Genomic DNA, 24,867 nt, shown 5'->3' with positions numbered 1-24,867 from the left:
CAGACGTGGTGATATGCCAGTTCCAGGCTTAGCCTTTGAGAGGAGTGGCAGCTTCTGCCTTGGTTTCCTGGAGCCTGAGCCGCCATGGAGAAGTCTGACTATACTAAAACTACTAGACTTGAGAGGACATGGGTAGACACTCTGGTGGGTGTTCTCAGCAGTGTCCAGCCTTCCATCCATCCCTGCCAAGGAACCAGGCATGACCAGCCCAGCTGAATACTACCAAGTGACTTCAGTCAGTGCCTTGCGGACTGTGAGAAGCACCCAACTGAGCCCTTCCCAAATTCTTGACTCTCAAAATCATGAGATATAAAAATGGTGGTTGTTGTTAACCATTGAACATTGGAGTGGCCTGCTGTGCAGCAGTAGATAATTGGGCCAGTTATTGAGTCTCTGGGGTATTGACTTGGAAAGCCCAAGCTGTTTCCCCCCCAAAGGGAATCAGCCTGTGTTCCTTCCTGGAATGGTTGCTTTAAAAAAAAAACAACCTGTGGACTCCCAGCAGAAATTGCATTTCTACTTGGCTTCCACTGGAGAGTAGCGGGAGAGGAGCCAGAAGCATCCCAAGGCTGTGCGTTTTTGTGTGAGAACGGAAGCTTGGCAGTAGTTTCAAACCAAGTTCTGATCACGGGGATCTTGTGTCTGAGAGAGCAGACTCTCATGGTCGGTATCCTCTTGTAGCTGCTACATGGGAAGCCGGTGCAGGAACCCATCATTAAGATGGTCCCAAGGAGAGCCATGAATGTAGTAACCCTAAGAAAACAAGCTGTGTTCAGATTCTTGGTATCCATAGGTGCCTGCCATTCCCCATGACCAAAAAGCTCCCCTGTCATTGCCTGCCAAAAAGAAGGTACATCCCCTAGTACCATCAACCATAGCCTTAACTACCACCATTTCCTTACAGGTGTATGACTAGCTACCTGTCCATTTTTATGTAGCTCTCCTGCCTTTTCTTTGCTGTTCCTGCCTCCTTCAGAGGTACCCTGATTTCCACTCCTAATACTCTCTCTCCCAAACTGTGCCAGCCGATACTCTGTTTATACCAAAAGGCTAATTTCAGTTACTTTCTTTTTCTTAACGTCTTTAATTTCTTATTTCTCCTACTCACGTTCCTCCCTCTCCCTCACCTTAAGCACAGTCCGTGTCTTTTTGGATGTTTGTCTTATCTCCCTTCATAGATTATAAGCAGTTTGAGGACAGAGAAGTTCTTATTCATTCGTAATACATAACAGTGTTCATTAAATTATTTGGATTAAGTAGAAACCTTTTCTGTATTTGCATTTTCTTCTTTCTTTCTCGAAGAAGCTACATGAAAGTTCTTGAGGGGCTTAGTGACTGGAAACCTAAGGAATTATTGTCTTGAGAGCATATGGATTTCCTTATGCAAACACAGGTAAACGAGGCAAGGCACCTATACAATGATTACTCTGTTCCTCCTAGTGTTGGCTGGAGTTCTCTGTACTTTTGCTTCCTGTCCAGGAAGGATAAAGATCAGCCCTTCCTGAATTTATTTGTTTGAATTTATGGTATAAGAGTGCTATAAATCAAATCTCTTGTTAGGGTTTTGCAATGCATTAAATTAAAAAACTTGAAAAATTTGCTTAAAGACTCAAAAAACTTAGTTTCCTTGTCAATTTTTAATAGGTGAGTTTTCTCCTATATTTTTGACTGTAACCCTTTAGAAGGAATATTTTATATTGCCACGTATTCAGGACTATGGACACAGGTGTCCTAAAATAAGGCTTACTCTGACATTTCCATTCTAATTATTTTTTTAATGCTGACCTTGACCTACCAACTTTTTTTTTTTCATCTCAAGCCAGTGTGTTTTTTGAAAAATACTTAGTTCAGTAATAAGCTTGAATGGTAAAAGTCTGATCATGAGACTAGTCAGCTTTCCCAAGAGAGTTATCTGACTCTTATGGCTCCGCGCATTCTGGCCCATCTCTGTTTCCTCTTGTATGAACACCGGACCTTGCCAAATCTGGTGTATGTGCTGTCCGGTGGACGAGGACCACTGTCTTTGAAGCCTGACTTGAGCGTCTTCATCCTTGAGGGCTTCTCAGTTCCCCTGCCCGTTGCTTTGCTCTCCCTCCTAAATTCTTGAACGCCACTGGCATTTAATCAGCTTCGTGAGGCAAAATGAAGCCACCTCGAAGACCTTGAAAGTCATTTTACTGACCACACTCATGTTACTGATGAAGAATCTGAAATCCAAGGAAGATAGTGATCAGGTTTCCTGCTTCTAGAGTAGTGCTCTCTTCATGACTCCATGCACCATCTCAGCTTGTGAGCTTATTAAAAAACAGAAATAGGAGGTTGTGTACCCAGACCCAGACCTCATGGAACAGAGAACCTCTTCCAAGGGCTCATCCTGCTCACAGTCTATATACCTACTTTATTTAGATGGTAGGCATAATAATTGAGTAATTCTCCTATTGAAAATCACAACACAAGCATTAATAATCATACATGTACTAAGCACTTTGTACAAAGCTTTGAGCACTGTGAGCTTTGTAAGAAAGTCTGTGTCTTTGAAGAGCTCACAGCCTACTGAGCTGTTAAAAAAAAACAAGTTGATAAGAAAGACTCTGGAGCAGGACTAAGTGTTCTTTGGTTTGCTAAAGTGTTGTTTCCTTGTGATACAGGGTCAGAGGAACACAGATTGGTACTCGCCTGGTTCTCTCCCCTCAGCTTCTCCAGGAGAGAAGTGTTTAGTGCTGGCAGGTGCATTTGTTTCTATTTTGAAGTCACAGTGGTGCCCACCTTATAGCCTTCTGAAATGCTGCCAGGGACTTGCTTTGGTCAGCCCTCATTCCTTACCACTTCCTTAGCCATCTTTGATGTCTAAATAGATTTCGTGATACAGGCCAGTCTCCAGAGAGACAAAGTTGCCTGTCTTTCTGGAAACTTCCTAGACCATCCCAGACCATATAGAAATTTACTTAAAAATTCTAAAAGCTGTCAACTATAGCCTAAGCTGGTAAGATTGGGAAGTTGAAAATGTACATATATATCATCCTCATTTAGTCTCTGTTGAAGTTTTTTTTCTTGTATATTATGTACCTTGACTAAACATCCCAGATATTTTATTATGCCCAATCCCTAAGAAGTAACTCACTCATAATCTAAAGTCATCTTTAAAAGGGTTTGCTCTTGTTTGGCGAATAATAACAGATCTCATCTCTTTCTAAAAATAAAGTATCCGTTTGTCACTGAGTATATTTGACCCTTCTAAAAAGAGACTGTCTCTCATTCTCTCTAAAATGGCAGGACATTTATTTTTTTTGTCTGTGATGTAGTTTTCCCAAAGTTCATCACTATTGACTGCTCTGTTCTAAATTTAGTAAATTCTTGGAAGTATACTTAAAGAATCAGTTTAAGGATTTTTATCTTAAGCCTGCACATTGTATGGTTAAGTGGATGTGAGTTTTGGTCAACTGTTAGGGATACTGGGAGTGATGGAATTTTACAGTGCTTTTTGATTTTCTACATATTATGTTTGTCTGCTTTTTTAAAAAAATTAATTTATTTTTTACTGAAGGATAATTGCTTTACAGAATTTTGCTGTTTTCGGTTAAACCTCAACATGAATCAGTCATAGGTATACATATATCCCCTCCCTTTTGGAACTCCCTCCTGCTTCTTGAATACACTACTTTTGGTGGAGAAGATTCCTCTGTGGTTGTTTTACTTGGAAGATATAAATTTAAGTCTATTTCTGTTTCTTCTCTGCAATTATTTGATAATAGAGATCCATATTGGTTTTTTTTTTGTCGCCTGAAGACATTCACTGTAGTGAAGAATGATGGATTTGGTGATTTGGGAATTTTACATGTGAATGAATCATTAGAGAACACATCTTAAATATTTTAAGTTTTGTTCTTACATATCCTGTTTTCCTATAACATTTTCTTATGTCTCAATATGTAAATATTTTATCTTTACTCATCCTAATGTTTCTTGTTAACCAAATTATCTTCTGAGAGTGTTTATCTAGACTTGAAGTATTTTTTTTATGTCTCTGGGTGTGGGTGTTCTTGGTACCTCCCAGAAACCATCCAGGAATTTTTGCCCACCTACTTGGTTTCCCTGGAGGGTAAAAGAAGGTGATTAATGGAGGAGAAAAACTCACAAAAAGCCACCAACAAAAGGCTCTCTACATATTTACTAAAGGTAAAAATCTACCAGCTGCAGTCTCAATACCCAAGTGTTCTTCAGTTAAGGTAATATCTATATTTTGTTCTGTTTTACAGCATATAAATTTTTCTTCCCTTGTAGTAAAGTCTGGAAAGTTTTTCTTGAAAGATAGCTGTACTATGACAGGATCTGTTTTTGCTGTGTGTCTCAGTTTACTAGTTTGATATAGAGAATTCCTTCCACTGGGTTCCCTGTGGCTATTGCCTGTCTTGTGATTTTCTTAGAAGCCCCTGGTAGTGAAGTGGCCTCTAATTCAAGCCTTCATAAGCAAAGCAGCCATGCTTAGGGGAGGCTGTGTTAGCAGAATAAGAACCCTGCTCAGAGGTAAGAGGGGAGGCTTTGTTGATGATTTTGTTAACTCAGGTTTGGTTTCCTGGTGTGAAAGGTGTTTGGCATAAATGTTGATAGATGGGTTATTAATAAGTTACATCATGGTGGACCACAGCATCCCAAGTTATGAGACCACTTGCCCTGTTTTATATCAACACTTGTAATTTACATTAATCCCAGGTGTGCCAGGAGAAAGTGGAAGTGATCTGAGAGACTATCTGGTCTAATTCTCCATTTCAGCCAAGGAAGCTAGTCAAACTAAGTGATTTGCCCAGTGTAAGTCAATAAGTATTGATAATTTGTGGAGCCCTGCGTGTGGACCCCAGGTCCTGCAGCAGTTTACGAGATAGGTAAAAGAGAAGACATATAGCTATGGAACGGGGACAGGACAAGCAGAGGGCTGTTCAGTGCAGGATTGTGTATGGTGTCATGGATGGAGACCACAGAATCCGGAGTGAGGCACCTACTGCTCACAAGCTGTACCATTTGGACAAGAAATTTAATTTTTTTGACATTAGGTTCCTTTATCTTAGAAATGTTGTAGGGATTAAATATAGTGACGATATTAAGTGTCTGGCACAGTGCATGTGACATCGCAAGTGTTCCCTGATGACAGTTATTGTTCTGTCTGAAGTGGAAGAGAGAGCAGCAAGGAGAGAAAGGTGAAGAGTGTGGCAGCAGGGAGATGGATTAGTCAGAGCTCTCGAGAAAAATAGAACCAGTATGAGAGAGATCCTTATTTTTGCTTTATTCTTTTTTATTGTTTAGTTGGAGGATAATTGCTTTACAGTATTGTGTTGATTTCTGCCATACATCAACATGAATCAGCCACAGGTATACATATGTCCCCTCCATCCTGAACCTTATTATGTAAAGGGGTTTATTATGAGGAATTGGCTCATGCAGTCGCGAAGGCTGAGAAGTCTCACCATCTGCTGTCTGTAAGCTCGAGACCCAGGAAAACTGGTGATGTAATTCCAGTCTGAATCCAGAGGCCTGAGAGCTGTCAGACAGAACGTTAGCCGCAAGCAGTGAGAGGTGGCCCCATCAGCTAAATGTCCAGTGGCCACCTAATCCCACCAAGCTATTTACCAGCCCCACCCCAAATACACCCTTATCAATACTCCAAAATAGGGGACTGGAGAGATCGCCCACTGGCCAACTGACGGGACTTTCCCTACTCTGGCACTTGCGCACACCTCATACTATCATGTACTTAGGTAACCTTTGGTGGCCATTGGGCTCATTAAATGTTCACAAATATTCCATGAGTACATACATCTAATTATAAGAGACTGATGGGGAGGACATGCTGCAGTAGAGCCTCTTGTTATATTACCTGCAGCTGTCAGTCAGTGACCACCCCCTTGCCCCAGGATTATGCAAATAACCTTGCTTTAAAGTCTCTGCACCCTCCAGGGCCCACCTCTGTCTTAAGGTATTCTCTCTGTTCTCTCTTTCCTAATCGTCAGTAAACTCTCTTGCGACAGGTAAGGCCTCAGATTCTTCTTTGTTTCCTTACCAAGAACTGAGGCCCATGGGAGAAGGGATCTCTAGATTCTCCTCCACTCACAGATCCAAGGGAGCCAATGGTATAAATCCTAATCCAGGGGCAGGAGAAGACAGAGGTCTCAGCTCAAACAGGCAGACAGGAAGCAAAAAAAGGGGTGAACTCTTCCTTCCTCTTGCCCTGTCTTTTTCTGTGCAGGCTTTCAATACAATAGATGGTGCCCACTCACATTGGGGAGGGCAGGCTAGTTTACTGAGTCCACCCATCCAAATGCTAATCTCATCCAGAAGCACCCTCATAGACAAACCAAGAAATAATGTTTAATGTGAGCGCCCCTTGGCCAAGTCAAGCTGACTCTGAAATTAACCATCACAAGAAGGCTCTGTTGATCTTGAAAGGAGAGTGTCTTCGGAGCAAGCTCTAAAAACCTGAGCATGTCACTGCTATAAATCATCCTAGGGTCTTCATTATGTATCTAGAAGTTCAAGCCTAATGTGAATTACTTTTCCAGCTTTACTTCTTGTACTTTTAATGCTGGATCTTTTGCAGTTCTTGGAGGGTGATACGTATTTTCATTTTTTTCTTAAATAGCACTTGCCCCTTTATTCTGTCCCACCACTCCCCATTAGTCATCCTTTAAGACTTAATTCAAATTCCACTTCTTCTATGCAGCCTCTCATACCATGGTTTCTCCATCTCTTACCTCTTTTGGTGTGAATCACTACTTCTACTGTGTTTCCATAGTACCTTGTACACAATATTACAACAATTATTAAACTGTGTCCTAATGATTTGTTTACAAGTCTGACTCAGTAAGTAATGATTTACCTCCCCTGAGGACAAGGATCAGGTCTTAGTCATCTTTGTATCCTGAGCACTATCCCTAGTGCCAGACACATCGTAGATGCTCATTGGGTGGTTGTATGTGTGAATGAATGAATGAATGAATGAATGAAAACAGCAATCCTGGTTAGAGGTTATGCTGAGTTGACAAAATAGCATAAGCAAAGAAAAGGATGCAAAATTTGCATCACTTTGATGAGAGGAGTGAAACAGTTTAATTGGAAAGAAGAATTTGTGTTCAGAAGCAGGCTTCTGTAACAGTGAGAGGGAGATGTGATCACTTCATCTGGAAGACTTTGAACATGAAGCAGACTTGAGATGTGTTATGGAAGGGAGCCATTTTAAGCTTTTTCTGTCAGATTAGTGACATGGTTACATAGCAGAGTTACTGGAAAAATAGTCTAGTGGCTAGATGGTTTGGAATGAGGAAAAGTTTGGATTCTGGAATACTAGTTAAATTATCGTAGCAGTCCAGATGTGTTTTAATGATGACTGAGTCTGGGGTGATGTGCCAATCAGAAAGGCCAGAGGAGAGACATTTAAAACAACAAACCACAGAACTCTGGTGGACCTAGTTCACTTTTAGATTTCTCACATTTTGATTTGCCAAGGTGATTTTTTTTTTCCCCTTGCCTCCCTTCAAAAGTAAAGTCCTTGCCATGCTGGTCTTTTAGTAGTAGTATCTAAAAGCTCCACCTAAATCTGAAATTTTCTGCTCTGGTTTTTCAAAGAGGAACAGAATAATTCTTGCTTTTAGTTTTTTTGCTTTTTGTTTGTTCTGAGCCCATCTTTGCTGGGCTGTGGGCCCAGAAGGAATCTTGGGAAATAATTTGTCAGTTCTTCTTGGCATTTATAAGATGTTCCTATCGCTCCCTTATTATATTACGGCTTCCTGACATTTTGTTATGGTTGTTGTTGACGGTACTTACTACAGCGCCTGTGTGCTCAGTCCCTCAGTCACGCCCGACTCGGTGCAACCCCGTGGACTGCAGCCCGCCAGGCTCCTCTGTCCATGGGATTCTCCAGGCAAGAACACTGGAGCGGGTTGCCATTTCCTCCTCCAGGGGATTAACCTCACCCAGGGGTTGAATCCATGTCTTCGGCATCTTTGGCATCTTCGTTAACTGAACCAGTTCGGTTCTTCACAGACATTTTATTGAATGCTCACAGCATCTGATAAAGTAAATATTAATAATTTACTTCATTAAGGAAACTAAAACTTTGTGTAGTTAAATTGTATCTGTGCATAATTGAAAAGTAGTGAAAAAGGAAGCCTACATCTTTTTAATATGCCCAGCTGGGAGACTTCCCTAGTGGTCCAGTGGATAAGACTTGGTGCTCCCAATGCAGGGGACCCAGGTTCGATCCCTGATCAGGGAACTAGATCCCACATGCCACAGCTGTGACCCAGCACAGCCAAATAAATAAATAAAAATAAATATTAATATCCCCAGTTGACCTGAACATTTACATCTAGCAGTTCTCAAACTTTCTTAGTAACAGGACCCTTTATCTACAAACTCTCAATATGTAAGATAGATAAAAATAATACTAAGTTACATACATTTTCTTTAGTACACTAAATTTCAGTTTGAGAGTTATGTTTAAACCTTCAGTCAGTTTCATATTATAATTTATTTCTATGTAAATTTTGTTTGCAAAATGAGATTTCCAAGTCGTGAATAATTCTAGTTTTTTTTTTTTTGGCTGGATCAATATTATTTAGTATTGTTTTTCTTGTCAGAAAGTGCTAAAAATTACAATGTGGCTCTTTAATACCTGATAAAATAGCTTGTTTTGCAACTTCAAGGTAGTGTCTGATTTACATAATCCAGAACACTTGAAGGAGAAATAGTAGGAAATTTCGTTTTAAAGTTGAATTACTAGTGATCTCAGTGTTCCAAATCAGTTAAATTCATTTTGGGGGCACAGATAGGGAGTTAGTGAATCTCTCTACATCCAGTTTCATTATTTGGCATAAAATGATTTTTGAATGTATGTTGTAACATTTTAAGATGTTCATGGTTACTTAAAAAAACCAAAAGACTGTCAGCTTTTCACTCAAAGTATCAATATAGTCAAATTTATTTTGTTTTACACGTTGAGTCCAAGCTAACACTTGTCTGTAAGCCTTCAGGATAGTAAGATTAAAGCTTGTTCTGGAGTATAGGCAAATTAATATATACATCTTTTATTTCAGAGGTAGTTAATGGATGGATTATCAACCAAAAGTGATTTTAAAAATATCATTAGAAATCAGCACATTGCTCCAGAGCAAATAGCAAATGGTATGAAAAAAAGTTGAAATTGCTGTATGTGGGTATTGATACCCTGGAAAAGGAGCATTTCAGAGACGACGTCCACAATGCAACTAAGCCTATGTGCCACAACTTTTGAGCTTATGCTCTAGAACCTAGGAGCTGCAACTGCTGAAGCTTGAATGCTCTAAAACCTATGCCCTGCAACAAGAGAAGGCTCTACAGTGAGAAACCCGTATACCATGAGTAGAGAGTAGCCCCTGCTCTCTGCTTCTAGAGAAAGAGCCCGAAGCCTGTACAGCAGTGAAGACCCAGCACAGCCAAAAATAAGTAAATAAATAAACAATTAAACAAAAGACGGCTTAGTGAAATTGGCAGCTTTTATGTGACTGTTCATTACTATTTGGAAGATGCTGGCATCTGATGCTTACTATTGAACACATTGTGGTAATTGATTTTGTCAGGGCCATGCTGTTCCTGATCTTTTCTAGCATTCCTTTAAAGAGTATAGTATAATATCTTATAAATACTCTTTATTTTTTTTTCTGAAGAAATGTTAAAAAACAAACATTTAGAGATATATCTGTCTCATCAAATTGAATTGTTAGAATGAATTTAGCCACTTTCAGACATTGAATGAACTCAGCATATGCAAAAGATGCTGTTGCTTGGAATCTTCCCTGGGGGTATTATGAGATGATGACATTAAATTTATTTCCACAGTTGCTTGCTCATACATCAAGCTTGATACTTTTTCCCCTTTCTTTTTTAGGATCATGTTTGCTTATAACATTGTTCGTTCTGGGATATGGTAATTTATTTTTGAATGACAAATTAGTTACATTTCATTGTCGGGTTATAAGTATAAAAGAGAATAAGATCTGACATTTTAAATATGTGTTAAGATATTATGAAGCAAAGTGGGTAACATCTTTATTATTGTAGAATTGACTCTTACCCTGTGGCAGGTGCAGCACCAGGGAATCAAGTGTGTTTAGGCTTTCTCTGGCATCTGAGTGTGGCACACAAGGGCAGTAATAGTATATGTATTTGTAAAATTTTACACAAGTGGACAAGCCCAAAACGGACTTTACATGAAAACAAAGTGGAACTATAACTGGCCTAAATAACGCACATGTGTAAGTTCAGATATATCACAGAGATGGGGAAGAGTTTTTCCAATGTCTTCATGAAAACAGGTTAACTTGTGTGCATGAGTTAATGCATTTGGTGGTTATAATTTTATATATAATACATTTAAGTGTATGTATAAGTCATGAATCTCCAGAGAAACACCACCAATAGGAAGGAGATGTGTGTGTGTGTGTGTGTATAAGTCAGTATATGCATGCACATGTACCTATGTATACATACAAATATCCGTGTATTTGTACATACTGACTTTTTTTTTTCAGTTTTGGTTGTGCTAGGGCTTCATTGCTGTGTGGGGGCTGTTCTTCGTTGTAGTGTGTGGGGTTCTCATTGCGGTGGCTTCTCTTGTGAAGCCCTGGCTCTGGGGTGTGTGGAGTTCAGTAGTTGCAGCACCTGGATTCTAGAGTGTACAGGCTTCAGCAGTTGTGACACAGGGGTTAGTTGCTTCGTGGCATGTGAAATCTAACTGAGCCAGGGATTGAACCCGGGTCCCCTGCATTGGTAGGCAGATTCTTAACCGCTGGACCACCAGGGAAGTCCCATATATTGCATTTTAAAGTCTTAAATTCCCCAATATCTTTTCACTATAGGCTAATACAAACGTATATGAGCACATGATTGGTATTGTTTATGGGGGAAAATGGAATCAAAATCCAGCACTCTCAATTTTACTGTTCTTTTTAAAAATTGAACAACCAGTGAAGATAAGCAGTGTTGTGATCTCAAAGAGTTGTTTGAAGATTAAATGAGGTATCCTGTAAAGTATCTACAGAGCTTGGGATGATAAGTTCTGTTTATTGTATTTTTAGTTATTGGTGTATAGTTTTTCTAATGTCCCAGGTTAAGGCTAAGTACATTCTAAGAGTGCATCGGAAACGTATTTCTTGTTTTGATACCAGTGTTCATTGAAATGGAACCATATTTTCTAGAAAAATCTTTAAAGGAGGTCATATTCTTGCAGATTTCATACCTAGGACTTTGTCTAACTGTCGATGATGATTTACTGATCAACTGTGGGATTTTGCTCAGAAATGAAATGTAATCTTTGATTCATAAGGTTTTTCAGTTTTGTTTGGAATTCTGGTTTTTTTTTGTAAGTATATTTTTAAGTTATAAAAGCATTCTTATTTTAATAATAAAAAGATTAGGATGGCTCCTTTTAAAGTTGACCACATAACTGCCAAATGTATCTTGTGCTTTTCTTTGTTGATGTAGTTCTGCACTGAGTGTCCTGTAGCTTGTCAATATTGACCTTCATATTAATAGTGTTGGGAGTATCATGATAGCAGAAGGAACTTGGAAAAGATCTGTTATTAGGGGCCTCACATGGGTGCTTTTGTGCTAGATGAATGGCAAAAAGAGATTAACTGTTTATACCTGTCAATCTTTTGGAAAATGAGTAGATTAGAATCCATTAACCTGAGTTTCCTTTAGCATATGGAAGATGAATTTAGGGTCCATTTCCTAGTAACATACTGAGAAGCTTCAGGACTATATCGAAAGTAGCTGGTGATACTCAATTTCTTATTTGAACAAGGTATTTTTAAAAAGCCTTTGGTATTTATTGCCTAAAAGATGATATTATATTTTATTGGGTTGTCTATTTTGTTTTGTGTTCATTTCTTCTTGTAGAGAATGACAGTGGATACAGTTGTCCCAAACTCAGATGCTTTAGTGAACTTAAAGTCATTATTCTTACAAAAACTGAAGTAACATCTGGGATGTTAATAGTACAAGGTAAGACATAATAAGCCAGAAGTCATATATAGTACATAAGTAAGGAAAGGCAAGTACATCCATTGGGATGGGAATGAAGAAGTCAAAACTGGAAAAGTTTTGGTGGTGTTAGTGCTCTTCACCAAGAAGTCCTGGAAGGCTAGCAGTAGTCCTGACTCTTAAGGAAGACCTGCTATGTGCAGGCACTGCGCTAGCATTTGATGTTCTTCATCCTCACAATCACTCTGTGAAGTAGGTACTAGGTTATTGCAGGTCTCGCTATGACCAACCTAGACAGCATATTAAAAAGCAGAGACATTACTTTTCCAACAAAGGTCCATCTAGTCAAGGCTATGGTTTTTCCAGTAGTCATGTATAGATGTGAGAGTTGGACTATAAAGAAAGCTGAGCACCGAAGAATTGATGCTTTTGAACTGTGGTGTTGGAGGAGACTCTTGAGAGTCCCTTGGACTGCAAGGAGATCCAACCAGTCTATCCTAAAGGAGATCAGTCCTGGGTGTTCATTGGAAGGACTGATGCTGAAGCTGAAACTCCAGTACTCCAATACCTAATTCGAAGAACTGATTCATTTGAAAAGACCCTGATGCTGGGAAAGATTGAAGGCGGGAGGAGAAGGGGACGACAGAGGATGAGACGGTTGGATGGCATCACCGACTCAATGGGCATGAATTTGAGCAAGCTCCGGGAGTTGGTGATGGACAGGGAGGCCTGGCGTGCTGCAGTCCATGGGGTCGCAAAGAGTTGGACATGACTGAGTGACTGAACGGACTGAGTCCCAGCTCCAACACCCATGGGGCAGACTGTTCCAGAATTCATGATTTTTAGAAATGTAACCCAATATGTATATTATGTACTCCTCCTCTCACCAGTTTTTGGACAAGTACCCCATAATTGAATGCATGGCAGTTTCTGCAGTGAAAGGAAAATTCATGCATAAGTGGAATAATAACTATAAATAGCCCATGTCACATCAGGTCAGATTTTGCTATAAAAGCTAAAGAGGTGAATTTTATAGTATGTGAATTATGTGTCAGTAAAGAAAGAGAGTAGTTTGTTCTCAGAGAACTTTCATCCAGTGTATTGTACTTGGCACGTTAATCCGAATCTCTTGGGCTTTGCACGTTTTTCAGTTTATATAATAAATAAGTAATTCAGTTGCAGTGTCCTAGATGTTCTAGGGAATAAACCTGCATCAAAACATCAGATGCCAGCTTGTATGTGTTAGTCACTCAGTCGTGTCCTACTCTTTGCAACCCTATGGACTGTAGCCCGCCAGGCTCCTCTACCTGTGGAATTCTCTAGGCAAGAATACTGGAGTGAGTTGCCGTTTCATTGCAGCCCATACTTGTGGAAGGATTTGTCATTTATAAAACTATTTTCACATATCTTATCTTTTTTGAGACTTGCTCCAGTCCTGTGATTTAAGTAGGACAGAATTAATTGGTTTCTCATCTGTGTTTTCCAAAGGCTTTTCGTACCTTTTACTGTGATAAGTTTCTTCACAGCCATATTACCTGTTTACCTGTTCTTCGTGAAGCCTTATGTATCTGGTCCATCAGCTGGCAGGAGCTCAATAAGTGCTTTGTTACTGAAATCACTTATTCCCAAATTTCTAGTTGAGGAAATCAAGACTTTGAAGGTTGAGGGAGCATCCTCATATTCCCACACTGGGCAGGAGCATAGCTGTGGGGTAGAGCCTAAGGGTGCTGGAATCTTTCCTTTTTTCCTCACTTGACCACCTACAAGAAAGAAGGTAACTGTGAGCCATGAGGGAAGCTCTCTACCAGAGGATTTCTGAGGCTTGGCTATGAAGGCAATGAGTCATGAATGGAGTCTGGAATGCAGGTGGCAAAGGGGCATATTTTGTCTTGCTCTTGATTTTAAATAAGAGAATGATTTAATGTTTCATGGTTGAGCATGGTACTTCCCAGTGGCTCAGCTGGTAGAGAGCCTGCCTGCCAATGCAGGAGACGCAAGAGACATGGATTCGATCCCTGGGTCAGGAGGATTCCCCTGGAGGAGGAAATGGCAACCCACTCCAGCATTCTTGCCTGGAAAATCTCATAGGCAGAGGAGCTTGCCAGGCTGTAGTCCATGGGGTTGCAAAGAGTAGGACATGACTGAGCGACCTAACACACACACGTGCACACTGGCACACTGGCACACCGGCACACTGGCATTGCATTTTAGCTTGCTCTTCTTGCCAGATTCTCAAAACAGCCTTGTATGTGCCTGGGAATAATAAGTATGGAGTTTCACTATTTCTCTTTTGCTAATGCATGTTCAAAGTAAGACAGATGGGAGCTATCCACCAGGATATAGAAAACCTAATTATTAAAAATGCAGTTTAGTGTCCTACTGTGTTTTTGAAGGTAGGGCATTCCAGGTAAAAACAGAATATCATGGGCAAAAGCACTGAGTCCACAAAGTTCTCTTAAGTAGTTTGGGATGACACAGTACATGGCACACAGCAGACTCTTCATAAAAAATTACTCAAAGAGTGATTGAATGAGCGGACAGATGAATGAATGTGCTGGATTGCAGGATGTGTGTAGAATTAGATAAGAGACACATAGACTTGGCCAAGAAAATCTCTCATGTCGTATGGTAAGGAGATTTTTAAAGTCCAGAGTGCTTTGAAAAATCTAAACAAGGGAATGAAATGCCCAGACCTATATCTTTTAAAATTTGAGTATTTTTATTGTCTACTAAATCATCTTTCCATAGTCCTTTTATGAGGCAAATACGTAGTCATACAGTTCAGTCTGTGATTCAGTAGTTGTATTAGCAGATCATTTAATCTGTGGGACCGTTTCCTCACCTGTTAATAAGGCAATTAGATTTGGGAACTCTCCTTCTACCATAGAGAGCATCTATGATTTTAAGTAAATGAACAGGTGTTAATGCTTTTCTTGGGCTCCAGAGCTGAGTCCCTTCCGTTGGATTCTGTGTCCTGGCTCTCTGAGCATCACTCTGGCCTGTCATGGAGTTTAGATGACCGAGATGCTTTGTGGGTGCTCAGATGTTCCTGGGATACTTCCAGTTTTGTGGGTGATGGTAACATCTGTGTGTTCTTCCTTTATTGTCTGGGTCGTAATCTCACTAGTATACCACCATTTGTATTTATTTGGCTCCTTTGATTTCTGGGGTAGTGAAGGAAAATATCCTATGTCTTTATAACTGTAAGTAGAATCAATGCTGTTATCTAGTTGATAACTAGGGAGACCTTACTCTTTGGAGGTAGTTAGAAGAAAAGGGTTTAATAATTTCTTGAGATATCAATGTTATATGCTTATTTTTTAAAATTTTTTTTTTAAAAAACACTTATTTGACTACATTGGCTCTTAGTTGCAGTACACACGGGCTTAATTGCTCCATAGCATGTGGGATCTTAGTTCCCTGACTAGGGATCTTACCTGAGTCCCTTGCATTGCAAGGCAGATTCTTAACCACTAGACCCTCAGGGAACCCCCTCAATGTTATATTTTTAAATCTGTGGCTTACGGAGATTTGCTTTTAATTTAAGTAGTTATTTTTTTAGGAATTAGGTAGTCTTTTTTTCTGTTTGAATTCAGTGTAATTCTCACACTAATGGCACTTTTGGCAGATTTCTTACGTTAATATGTAAAGAATTGTCAGATAGATGCAAAGGATAACTGAACAGTGGGTAAGAGTGAGTTAAAGGATGCGAAATCAGCCAACAGATGATGGCTGGTTGGATGATAAAGATGTGGGATTGTGTGCTGATGTATTATTCCCTGTGGTGGTCTGCAAGTGTGTGTGGGAGGCATTTGTTCTCATTTCCTGTTTCATCACACCCTGCCACCTGCTGAGTCGCTATACAAAGTAACAGTGCTTTTTAAGATTGATGTTTAGGAAATCATGTTTTATATGTCAGGAAGCTGATTTTGTTGTTGTTGTTTCACAAAGGGCTGATCCAGGAAATGTCTTTCAAGGCTCTAAATTTGAAAGTTGGTGTGTGTGTGTGTGTGTGTGTGTTATCAAGTTAGGGAATTGGTGATTGATGCAGGAAGAGGCATAATGAGAAACTTGGAATTGTGTGTGCATAGCTGTTTTGTCTACATGTGGGTGGAGGAAAATGCTTTATCCTGTGCTCTGTAGCTGTTACCCTGTGGGGTTTCTCACTTGAAAATTGAAACTGTATCCAGATATAGCTGTAATTTAAATAATAATAAAGAAGTCTGTATTTTTCTTTCTCTGGACACCAGGAAGACTGAGACTTTAAGATTGTGATGCTGTTTGAGGTATGTATGTAGACCCTGTGCAATCCATAGTCATTATTCATAGATTGGTATTTGCAAATTCCCCTCCTCACTAAACTTTATTGTTAATGCAGAAGTCAATACTCAGGGTTCCTTTGCAGTTATTTGGGAACATGTTCAGAGAGGTGAAGAATGTTGCCTGACACTCATGTTCTCAGCTGACATTGGAGAAAGGGATGCCCCACCCTGTCATTTCAGCTCTCATACCGTGAACATTTAGTGCCACGTTTTTCTCATTTTGGTGCTTTTTCTTGGTGACTTTACTACCTAAAATGGTCCTCAAGTGTCTAGTGTTTCTAAGTACAAGAAGGCTTTTATTGTATTTCAGGGAGAAAATACATGCTAGATAAGGTTTGTGTAGGTGTGAGTTATAGTGCTGTTGGCCATGAGTTCAGTGTTAATGAACCAAAAATATATGTTAAATAAAGTGCCTTAAAGCAGAAATACACATAAAACCAGGTTATATATCAATATGTTGACAGAATATGTCCAGATGTTTGAAAGAATCTAATTCTGTATTTCCCCTGGGAGCAATGCTTCTGTATTTGCTAATTTAGTGTTCATACAACTTTATAGAACATAACTACCAGAATAATGAGAATTGATTGTATTTGAAGTAAACTTATTGGCCCTACTCATGGTTCAGATGTCAGGGTGAACATGAGAAATTTATTTTTATTGAAGTATAGTAAATTTACTTTATTGTGTCAGTTTTAGGTATACAGCAAAGTATATGGTGTATCCTTTTCAGATTCTTTCCACTATAGTTTATTACCAAGATATTGAGTATAGTTTCCTGTGCTATACAGTAGGTCCTTGTTGTTTATTTCATATATGGTGATTTGTATCTGCTAATCCCAAACTCCTAATTTATCTCTTCTCCCTTCCCTCTTTGGTAACCATAGTTTGTTTTCTATGTCTGCGAGTCTATTTCTGTTTTTGTAAACAAGTTCATTTGTATCATGTTTTTTAGATTCAGCATATAAATGATATCAAATGATATTTTCTTTTCTATCTGACTTACTTCACTTAGTGTAATAGTCTCTAGGTCCATCCATGTTACTGAAAATGGCATTATTTCATTCTTTTTTTATGGCTGGGTAGCAGTGCTCTTGCCTGGAGAATCCCAGGGACGGGGGAGCCTGGTAGGCTGCTGTCCATGGGGTCGCACAGAGTCGGACACGACTGAAGCGACTTAGCAGCAGCAGCAGCAGCAGTAGTCCATTTTATGTACCTACCACATCTTCTTTATCCATTCATCTGTTGGTGGACATTTAGGTTGCTTCTGTGTCTTGACTACTGTAAATAGTGCTGCTGTGAACATTGGGGTACACGTAACTTTTCAAATTAGAGTTTTCATTTTTCCCCAGATATATGCTGGATCACATGGTAGACCTATTTTTAGTTTTTTAAGGAAACTCCAAACTGTTCTTCATTTTGGCTGCACAATTACATTCCCAACAGTGTAAGAGGATTGGAACATGGGGAATTTTTATGCTTTTTGAAAGAGAAAAAGAAAAAAGTCTCTTGAGAATTAAAAAAAAGACTTTAATTTGGAGCTAAGAACAAGTAATAGCACATAGTTAAAGTTTGACTTTCTGAGGTCTGTTATTGGGGGGGCACCGTTTGTGATAATGTGACCATGGTAGGCTTCTGATGTAGATAAACTCTTGCTGCGACACATTCCAGAGAGTGTGAGGCCTGGTAACATTTAATTCAAGTAATCCTTACAAAGTCTGCAGACAACTCTTTGAATATCTTGGACGTCAAAAGTTCTGACTGATTGTGTGTACATTTCTGCTTCATTAGAGGTACTGAGTTGCCAGTCATGGAGCCCCTCATTCCACTGGTTTTCAACCACCGTTATTCCTTTTACAGATTCCTTCTTTATGGGAATGGACCTTCCAGAGTGAATCTCTAACCTGAATCTAGGAAACGGTGGGAGAGAATTTCGCCGCAGTACCATTATTAACAGAGTTGTGAATGAATGTACTTGGGTGTGATGAATGGATGACTCTTGGGTCCTCTAGGTTAGAGCACAGATCATTGCAGCATCACTGCCTGGCGTTTTCCTTTAATAGCATTAAAACTGAAGTTTTGCTTTTCATATTCACCTGTGACATTTAATGTCCTTCCTCTTCATTTGACCTCATTTACTGTTGTCTGAAGAGTAATTCCTTAAACCAGTCTTTTGATAAGATATAGATGAGAAGTTAAAAGAAAAGGAAGTCCTAGGTAGGCAGTGCCAGGCTAAAAATACTGTTTATATAGTTTAATCTAGAAAATGTTCTTTTACTATATGATTAGTACAGTTCAGTCGCTCAGTCATGTCCGACTGTTTGCGATCCCATGAATTGCAGCACACCAGGCCTCTCTGTCCATCACCCAACTCCCGGAGTCTACCCAAACCCATGTCCATCGAGTTGGTGATGCCATCCAACCATCTCATCCTCTGTCGTCCCCTTATCCTCCTGCCCCCAATCCTACCCAGCATTAGGGTCTTTTCCAATGAGTCAACCCTTCATTCTTCCAATGAGTCAACTATATGATTCATGCTTCCAATGAGTCGACTATATGATTAAGGCAGTGCCAAAGAATGCTCAAACTACTGCACAGTTGCACTCATCTCACACTCTAGCAGAGTAATGCTCAAAATTCTCCAAGCCAGGCTTCAACAGTACATGAATTGTGAACTTCCAGATGTTCAAGCTGGATTTAGAAAAGGCAGAGGAATCAGAGATCAAATTGCCAACATCCGATGGATCATCGAAAAAGCAAGAGAGTGCCAGAAAAACATCTACTTCTGCTTTCTTGACTACACCAAAGCCTTTGACTGTGTGGATCACAACAAACTGTGGAAAATTCTTAAAGATATGGGAATACCAGACCACCTGGCCTGCCTCTTGAGAAATTTGTATGCAGGTCAGGAAGCAACAGTCAGAACTGGACATGGAACAGCAGACTGGTTCCAAATCGGGAAAGGAGTATGTTAAGGCTGTATATTGTCACCCTGCTTATTTAGCTTATATGCAGAGTACATCATGAGAAAGGTCAGGCTGGAGGAAGCACAAGTTGGAATCAAGATTGCCAGGAAAAATATCAATAACCTCAGATATGCAGATGACACCACCCTTATGGCAGAAAGCGAAGAAGAACTAAAGAGCCTCTTGGTGAAAGTGAAAGAGGAGAGTGAAAAAGTTGGCTTAAAACTCAACATTCAGAAAACGAAGATCATGGCATCAGGTCCCATCACTTCATGGCAAATAGATGGGGAAACACTGGAAACAGTGAAAGACTCTCCAAAATCACTGCTGATGGTGACTGCAGCCCTGAAATTAAAAGACGCTTGTTCCTTGGAAGAAAAGTGTGACCAACCTAGACTAAAAAGCAGAGACATTGCTTTACCAACAAAGGTCCGTCTAGTCAAAGCTATGGTTTTTCCAGTAATCAGGTATGGATGTGAGAGTTGGATTATAAAGAAAGCTGAGTATTGTATGAAAGGAGAGAAGGTTAGCACTCCCCTTGACAAGGATGGAAGAGGCTCTCGGGCCTGACAACACGCATACGGTTAAGGCATTGCCACCTACTTCGTGGCATCTAACCACTGTTTTTTAACACATGTAAACCCATGGCTGATTCATGTCAATGTATGGCAAAAACTATTACAATATTGTAAAGTAATTAGCCCCCAACTAAAATAAATAAATTTATTAAAAAAAAAAAAAAACTGAGCGCCGAAGAATTGATGCTTTTGAACTGTGGTGTTGGAGAAGACTCGTGAGAGTCCCTTGGACTGCAAGGAGATCCAACCAGTCCATCCTAAAGGAAATCAGTCCTGAATATTCAGTGGAAGGACTGATGTTGAAGCTGAAACTCCAATACTTTGGCCACCTAATACAAAGAACTGACTCACTGAAAAAGATCCTGATGCTGGGAAGGATTGAAGGTGGGAGGAGAAGGGGACGACAGAGGATGAGACGGTTGGATGGCATCACTGACTCAGTGGGCATGAGTTTGAGCAAATTCTGGGTGATAGTGAAGGATAGGGAAGCCTGGCATGCTGCAGTCCATGGACTCACAAAGAGTCGAACATGGCTGAGCGACTGAACTGAACTGATTGAATGGGAACCTAAAAGAGACACACCCATTAGATATGAATCAAATATCTAGGAATCAGACTTTTGCCTAAGTTGGATATATGCCAAATGTTCAACCATGATTTGCTTTGTAAAGTTTTTTTTTCCCATAAAAATTGTTTAATGCAAGTAAGCTTCCAAAACCTTTCGGAATGATACATGTTATGGGCTGAATATTTGTACTTTCAGATTTCATATGTTCTAGCCCTATCCCCCAACATCATGGTACAGTAAACCCCCTACATATGAACGAGTTCTGTTCTGAGAGCACGTTCAAAGTCCAATTTGTTAAGTCCAACACAGTTAGCCTAAGTACCTGGCCAACTAACACAGTGGGCTGTATAGTACCGTACTGTAATAGGTTTATAATACTTTTCACACAAATCATACATAAAAAACAAAAAATAAAACATTTTTAATTTTACAGTATAATACCTTGAAAAGTACGGTAGTACCGCACAGCAGCTGGCATACAGGGGCTGGCATCAAGTGAACAGGCAAGGAGAGTTACTGGCTGGAGGAAGGAGAGGAGGTGGGAGATGGTAGAGCCAAAGGAGCATCAGCAGTAGGAGACCGAGGGCAAGCTGCATTTCCACTCACTCCTGCTGTTGGTGACACAGGTTCTGGTTCCTTGCTGGATTCAATTCTGTGTACCCTTTTGGAGAGGAGGCTGAGTACTTACCTAAAGAAGAGCTGAACACAAAACACATTTCCCATCTACTCCAGAGAATTTTGATACTTTATAAGTTAGAAAAAATTATATTTTTCATTCTGACCTGTTAATTTTATAGTTTTAATTGATAATCTTATTGGAGCCTATAAGAAAAAAATCCTGGGAGTTTTTTTACTCAGTTCTGTAAGAATTAAAGATGAAACTTTACCTAAATACCAGGTAACTGAATAGCAGAAGTTGAAATCTCTTTCACTTATCTACTTTTGGAAATATGCAGAATAGCAGATATGTACAGATTATATACAGATTAGCCTTTATCTCACTGAGTTTTAAAAAAACTTACTTCCTCCCAAATTCAAACACAACCTCAGTCTCACTTAAGTCTAAGAATGGTGATGAAGTAAAATGTATTCACTGCTTATAATTTTCTTGTGTAATGGAAAATATTTCCCCAAACAGGTTATTAAGATTGTAGTTATGTTTGAGCAAGAATGAAGGGAAGTTGCATAAGTTAGGAAATGAACTCTCAGGTTACCGTAAAGCTTTACCCAGAGTTTCAGTCCATGACATGCATGAGTTCTAAGTGGCTATCTGGACCTGTGGTTTCTAAACTTTTTGGATCAATCATCACTGGTAGTAAAATATTTCTTGGCATACACCTGTAATGTATGTATACTAATTTATTTATAAATGATACACATGTAGGCTATAGTAATATGTACATTACAAATATCGTAGATAGGAAGTTTAGAAGGGTGACACAAAACCAAGTAGAGAGTTTCGAGTTTCTGATATTTTCTTCCCACACATCCCAATGGACCGTCTTGTTTGTTCACTTTGGATAGTGATGATCTGGCCTCCCCTATCTTTCCTCAGAAGTAGGGAATTTATAACTTTTAGAGTTTGCCATTTCAGGTACGGTGGTAATTTGTATAGTACATTGGAATGAACAGCTACAAGCATTTGGTAGAGAAAACTCTTGTATCCTTGGCAAGTTTTTTAAAATTTCATTTCCTTCCAGAAGGAATATGAGTCAGTTGTAGTGAGGTGGATAAACCAAGAGCCCATTATGCAGAGTGAAGTAAATCAGAAAGAGAAAAGCAAGTTTTAACGCATATATATAGAAACTAGAAAAATGGTACTGTATGTGTTAAAACTTGCTTTTCTCTTTCTGATTTACTTCACTCTGCATAAGGAATGGAGAAGGCAATGGCACCCCACTCCAGTACTCTTGCCTGGAAAATCCCATGGACGGAGGAGCCTGGTAGGCTATAATCCATGGGGTCGCTAAGAGTCAGACACGACTGAGTGACTTCACTTTCACTTTTCCCATTCATGCACTGGAGAAGGAAACGGCAACCCACTCCAGTATTCTTGCCTGGAGAACCCCAGGGATGGCGGAGCCTGGTGGGCTGCCGTCTGTGGGGTCGCACAGAGTCGGACACGACTGAAGCGACTTAGCAGCGTAAGGAATGGAGATACAGATATAGAGAATGGGTGTTTGGACACAGCAGGGGGAGGAGAGGGTGGAATGAATTGAGAAAGTAGCATTATTATACACTATCATGTATAAAATAGATAGCTAGTGGGAAGCTGCTCTGTAGCACAGGGAGCCCAGCCTGGCACTCTGTGACGACCTAGGGGAGGGGAGGGAGGCTCAAGAGGGAAGAGTTATGCATATGATTATGACTGATTCGTGTTGTCATCTGGCAGAAACCCAACACAACATTGTAAAGCAGTTTTCCCACAATTAAAAAAAAAATGAAAAAAATGCATAAAAAAATTCAAAATTTCATTTCCTTTCAAACAAATCCTCAAATTCTGGGTGATTAAGATGTTTTGGCTCATGACTCAGCTATCTCCTGCGTGGAGAGGAAGGGTAAGAGATAGTACAGTAAGTTTCCTAATCTCCTGGCACACTGGGGACCTATGAAATCCGTGGATTCAACATCATGTTGTCTGGCTAGTTTCTGTCAGTGCTTCTGCAGCTGTCATAAAAACCTCTTTCTGTTTTTTTTACCAGGTCTTACAGATACTATAAAGAGAGAACTAACTTTCCTGGGCAGGTTGTTTCCAACAGTGAATATATGTTTCCAGCAGTGTAAATATGCCTCCACAGGGGTAAAGAAGAATGGAAATGGAGAATCTGTTCACCCTTTGAAAGGTTCTCTGTTTACCAGACATTTTTGTGATTGTTAGGCACGCTTCATATTAATGCTTTCAGCTCCTTTTCCTTTGCCTTTATCTCTGAGTAGGAAAGGACATTTTGTCTGAGCTTTCTTATTGTTATTTCTTAGCAGTAAGGACTGAAAGAATGCTGTCGTGGGGTTTTTCATGTCAAAATGAGAAACACTTCTGTAGTTATATTTTATTCTATTAACATGTCCATTGATTAATTTGTTCACCAGCCTTTGCCATCTTTGTCCAGCAGCCTGGGAAAATGATGGAACCAAACTGGTGGGTGGGGTGGTAAGACAAGAGGGGTTATTAACCTCTTTTCTCTCTTCCCTTGTTCTGCAGTGGCTGAGTACCAACCTTCATGCATCAGCAGGTCTTAACTTCGGGACCATTGTAGACCTTTAGGATGAAACAGTATCTGGACCATATTAATACTACATCTAATATTATATCAGAGAAAGTTAGTCTGTGCTTGTTTTCCTTGCTCTTCTGCATCGCAGTCATCAACTCATCCTGTGGATGTCCTCTCTAATTAATATTAGAGGTTTGATCACTGGTTATTGAAGGCTGGATATAAATTTTGACAAAAATCACTTGCCATTTAAAGCATTTGTGCACAAACAAAAACATTTTTTTCCAAGAGACTCCAGTTTGTCCCCCTTACCCCAGGCTCCACCCACCCTCTAATGCCTGTCATAAATATTTAAACACAAAAATTTTTTAACTTCATGCACAACTAGTTAGAGAAAGGCCTGTTGATTTTGTTACCTGGTGACTGACCTTTTCACTGCAGTTTCCTGAAGTCACCTGAAAGACCAGGGTTGTGCTTCCTGAGTTCATTTTGGTAGTTGGTGTAAATAAGAGGATCTCTGGAGAACAGTTTGGGTTGCTTCTTTCTAATTTAGAGAGAGCAGAACAAAGAACAGTCTCAAACCCAATTTGCCCCTCCATTTCTGGTTTTTATTGAAAAAACAAGTATACTTGCTGAACGTTTTGGGAGAATGAGGATTCCTTTGAAGTACCTGTGATCCTGGAGATAATACTGTTGATTCTTTTTGAACAGGGGAGACTCATGGTTGTGGACAGTGCTCATTATTTGCAAGAATTCCTTTTCCCTTCCCTTTTTTCTGTTCTATCAAGTCTTTTCTCAGTACTGTTGTTTGTGCTGACTGGTTCTTACCAGCTTTCTCTCTCATCTCTTTGGAGTTTACTTGTTTGGGGTAATAAAGTTCCCTCAAAATTTATTCAACTCTGGTGTTATTTTTTTTCTTAACCTTTGAAAGTCGTGCTTTCCTTTGTGTGTGTGTGTGTGTTTTAGTGTGCTTTTTCCCTTGACATTTCAGATACAGATAAAGTTACGAAAAATACTAGTTCAGAAAGATTTTTCTTAACAGGACTTTATCATATTGGTTGTTTATTTTTGACTAGTTATGGATCCTATGAATTTCTGCATCTGCAGATAAGGTATTAACTGGAAGGATAGGTATCACACTGGAATGTTAATTGCTTTTTAAAATGCACTTAAATCTGAAAGCTCAAGTAATGAGATAAGATCTTCAAATCCCCA

General features: G+C 39.6%; 2 protein-coding genes, 1 long non-coding RNA gene and 1 other non-coding gene across 6 annotated transcripts in view; 2 read left to right on the top strand and 2 right to left on the bottom strand.

The window, feature by feature from the left end:
- LAMC1 (laminin subunit gamma 1) overlaps window positions 1-24,867 on the top strand; it is a 121,018-nt gene that overhangs the window by 23,582 nt on the left and 72,569 nt on the right. The window lies entirely within an intron of this gene.
- LOC145506911 (uncharacterized) overlaps window positions 5,270-24,867 on the bottom strand; it is a 28,549-nt gene continuing 8,951 nt past the window's right edge. Inside the window, exons 2-7 of one of the 3 annotated variants that reach the window (XR_014054439.1) lie at window positions 24,081-24,196; window positions 20,885-21,142; window positions 13,553-13,769; window positions 7,813-8,056; window positions 6,053-6,131; window positions 5,270-5,533 (exon numbers count right to left, since the gene is read on the bottom strand). Coding sequence is in view for 1 of the 3 variants with exons in the window: in XM_081492531.1 (XP_081348657.1) it covers window positions 13,570-13,769; window positions 20,885-20,963; window positions 24,069-24,196 (407 nt within the window). In the remaining 2 variants the exon portion in view is untranslated. Of the gene's footprint in view, window positions 8,057-13,552; window positions 13,770-20,884; window positions 21,143-24,068; window positions 24,197-24,867 lie in introns of all 3 variants that reach the window. The other 2 variants (XM_081492531.1, XR_014054438.1) reach the window with 2 other exon arrangements.
- LOC145506913 (uncharacterized) lies at window positions 16,559-20,040 on the bottom strand. The gene is made up of 2 exons (XR_014054441.1): window positions 19,636-20,040; window positions 16,559-17,754 (listed from the first exon to the last, which is right to left on the bottom strand). It is a non-coding gene; the product is annotated as an uncharacterized LOC145506913 (long non-coding RNA).
- Window positions 19,801-19,926, top strand: LOC145508153 (U6atac minor spliceosomal RNA). The gene has a single exon (XR_014055409.1). It is a non-coding gene; the product is annotated as a U6atac minor spliceosomal RNA (small nuclear RNA).

This window comes from Giraffa tippelskirchi, chromosome 5 (genome assembly GCF_054371585.1).
Source record: "Giraffa tippelskirchi isolate mGirTip1 chromosome 5, T2T-mGirTip1v1.2.pri, whole genome shotgun sequence".
Taxonomy (NCBI): Eukaryota; Metazoa; Chordata; class Mammalia; order Artiodactyla; family Giraffidae; genus Giraffa; species Giraffa tippelskirchi.
The sequence above is the reverse complement of the archived record's forward strand: the minus strand, read 5'-3'. Positions and strand labels throughout refer to the sequence as shown.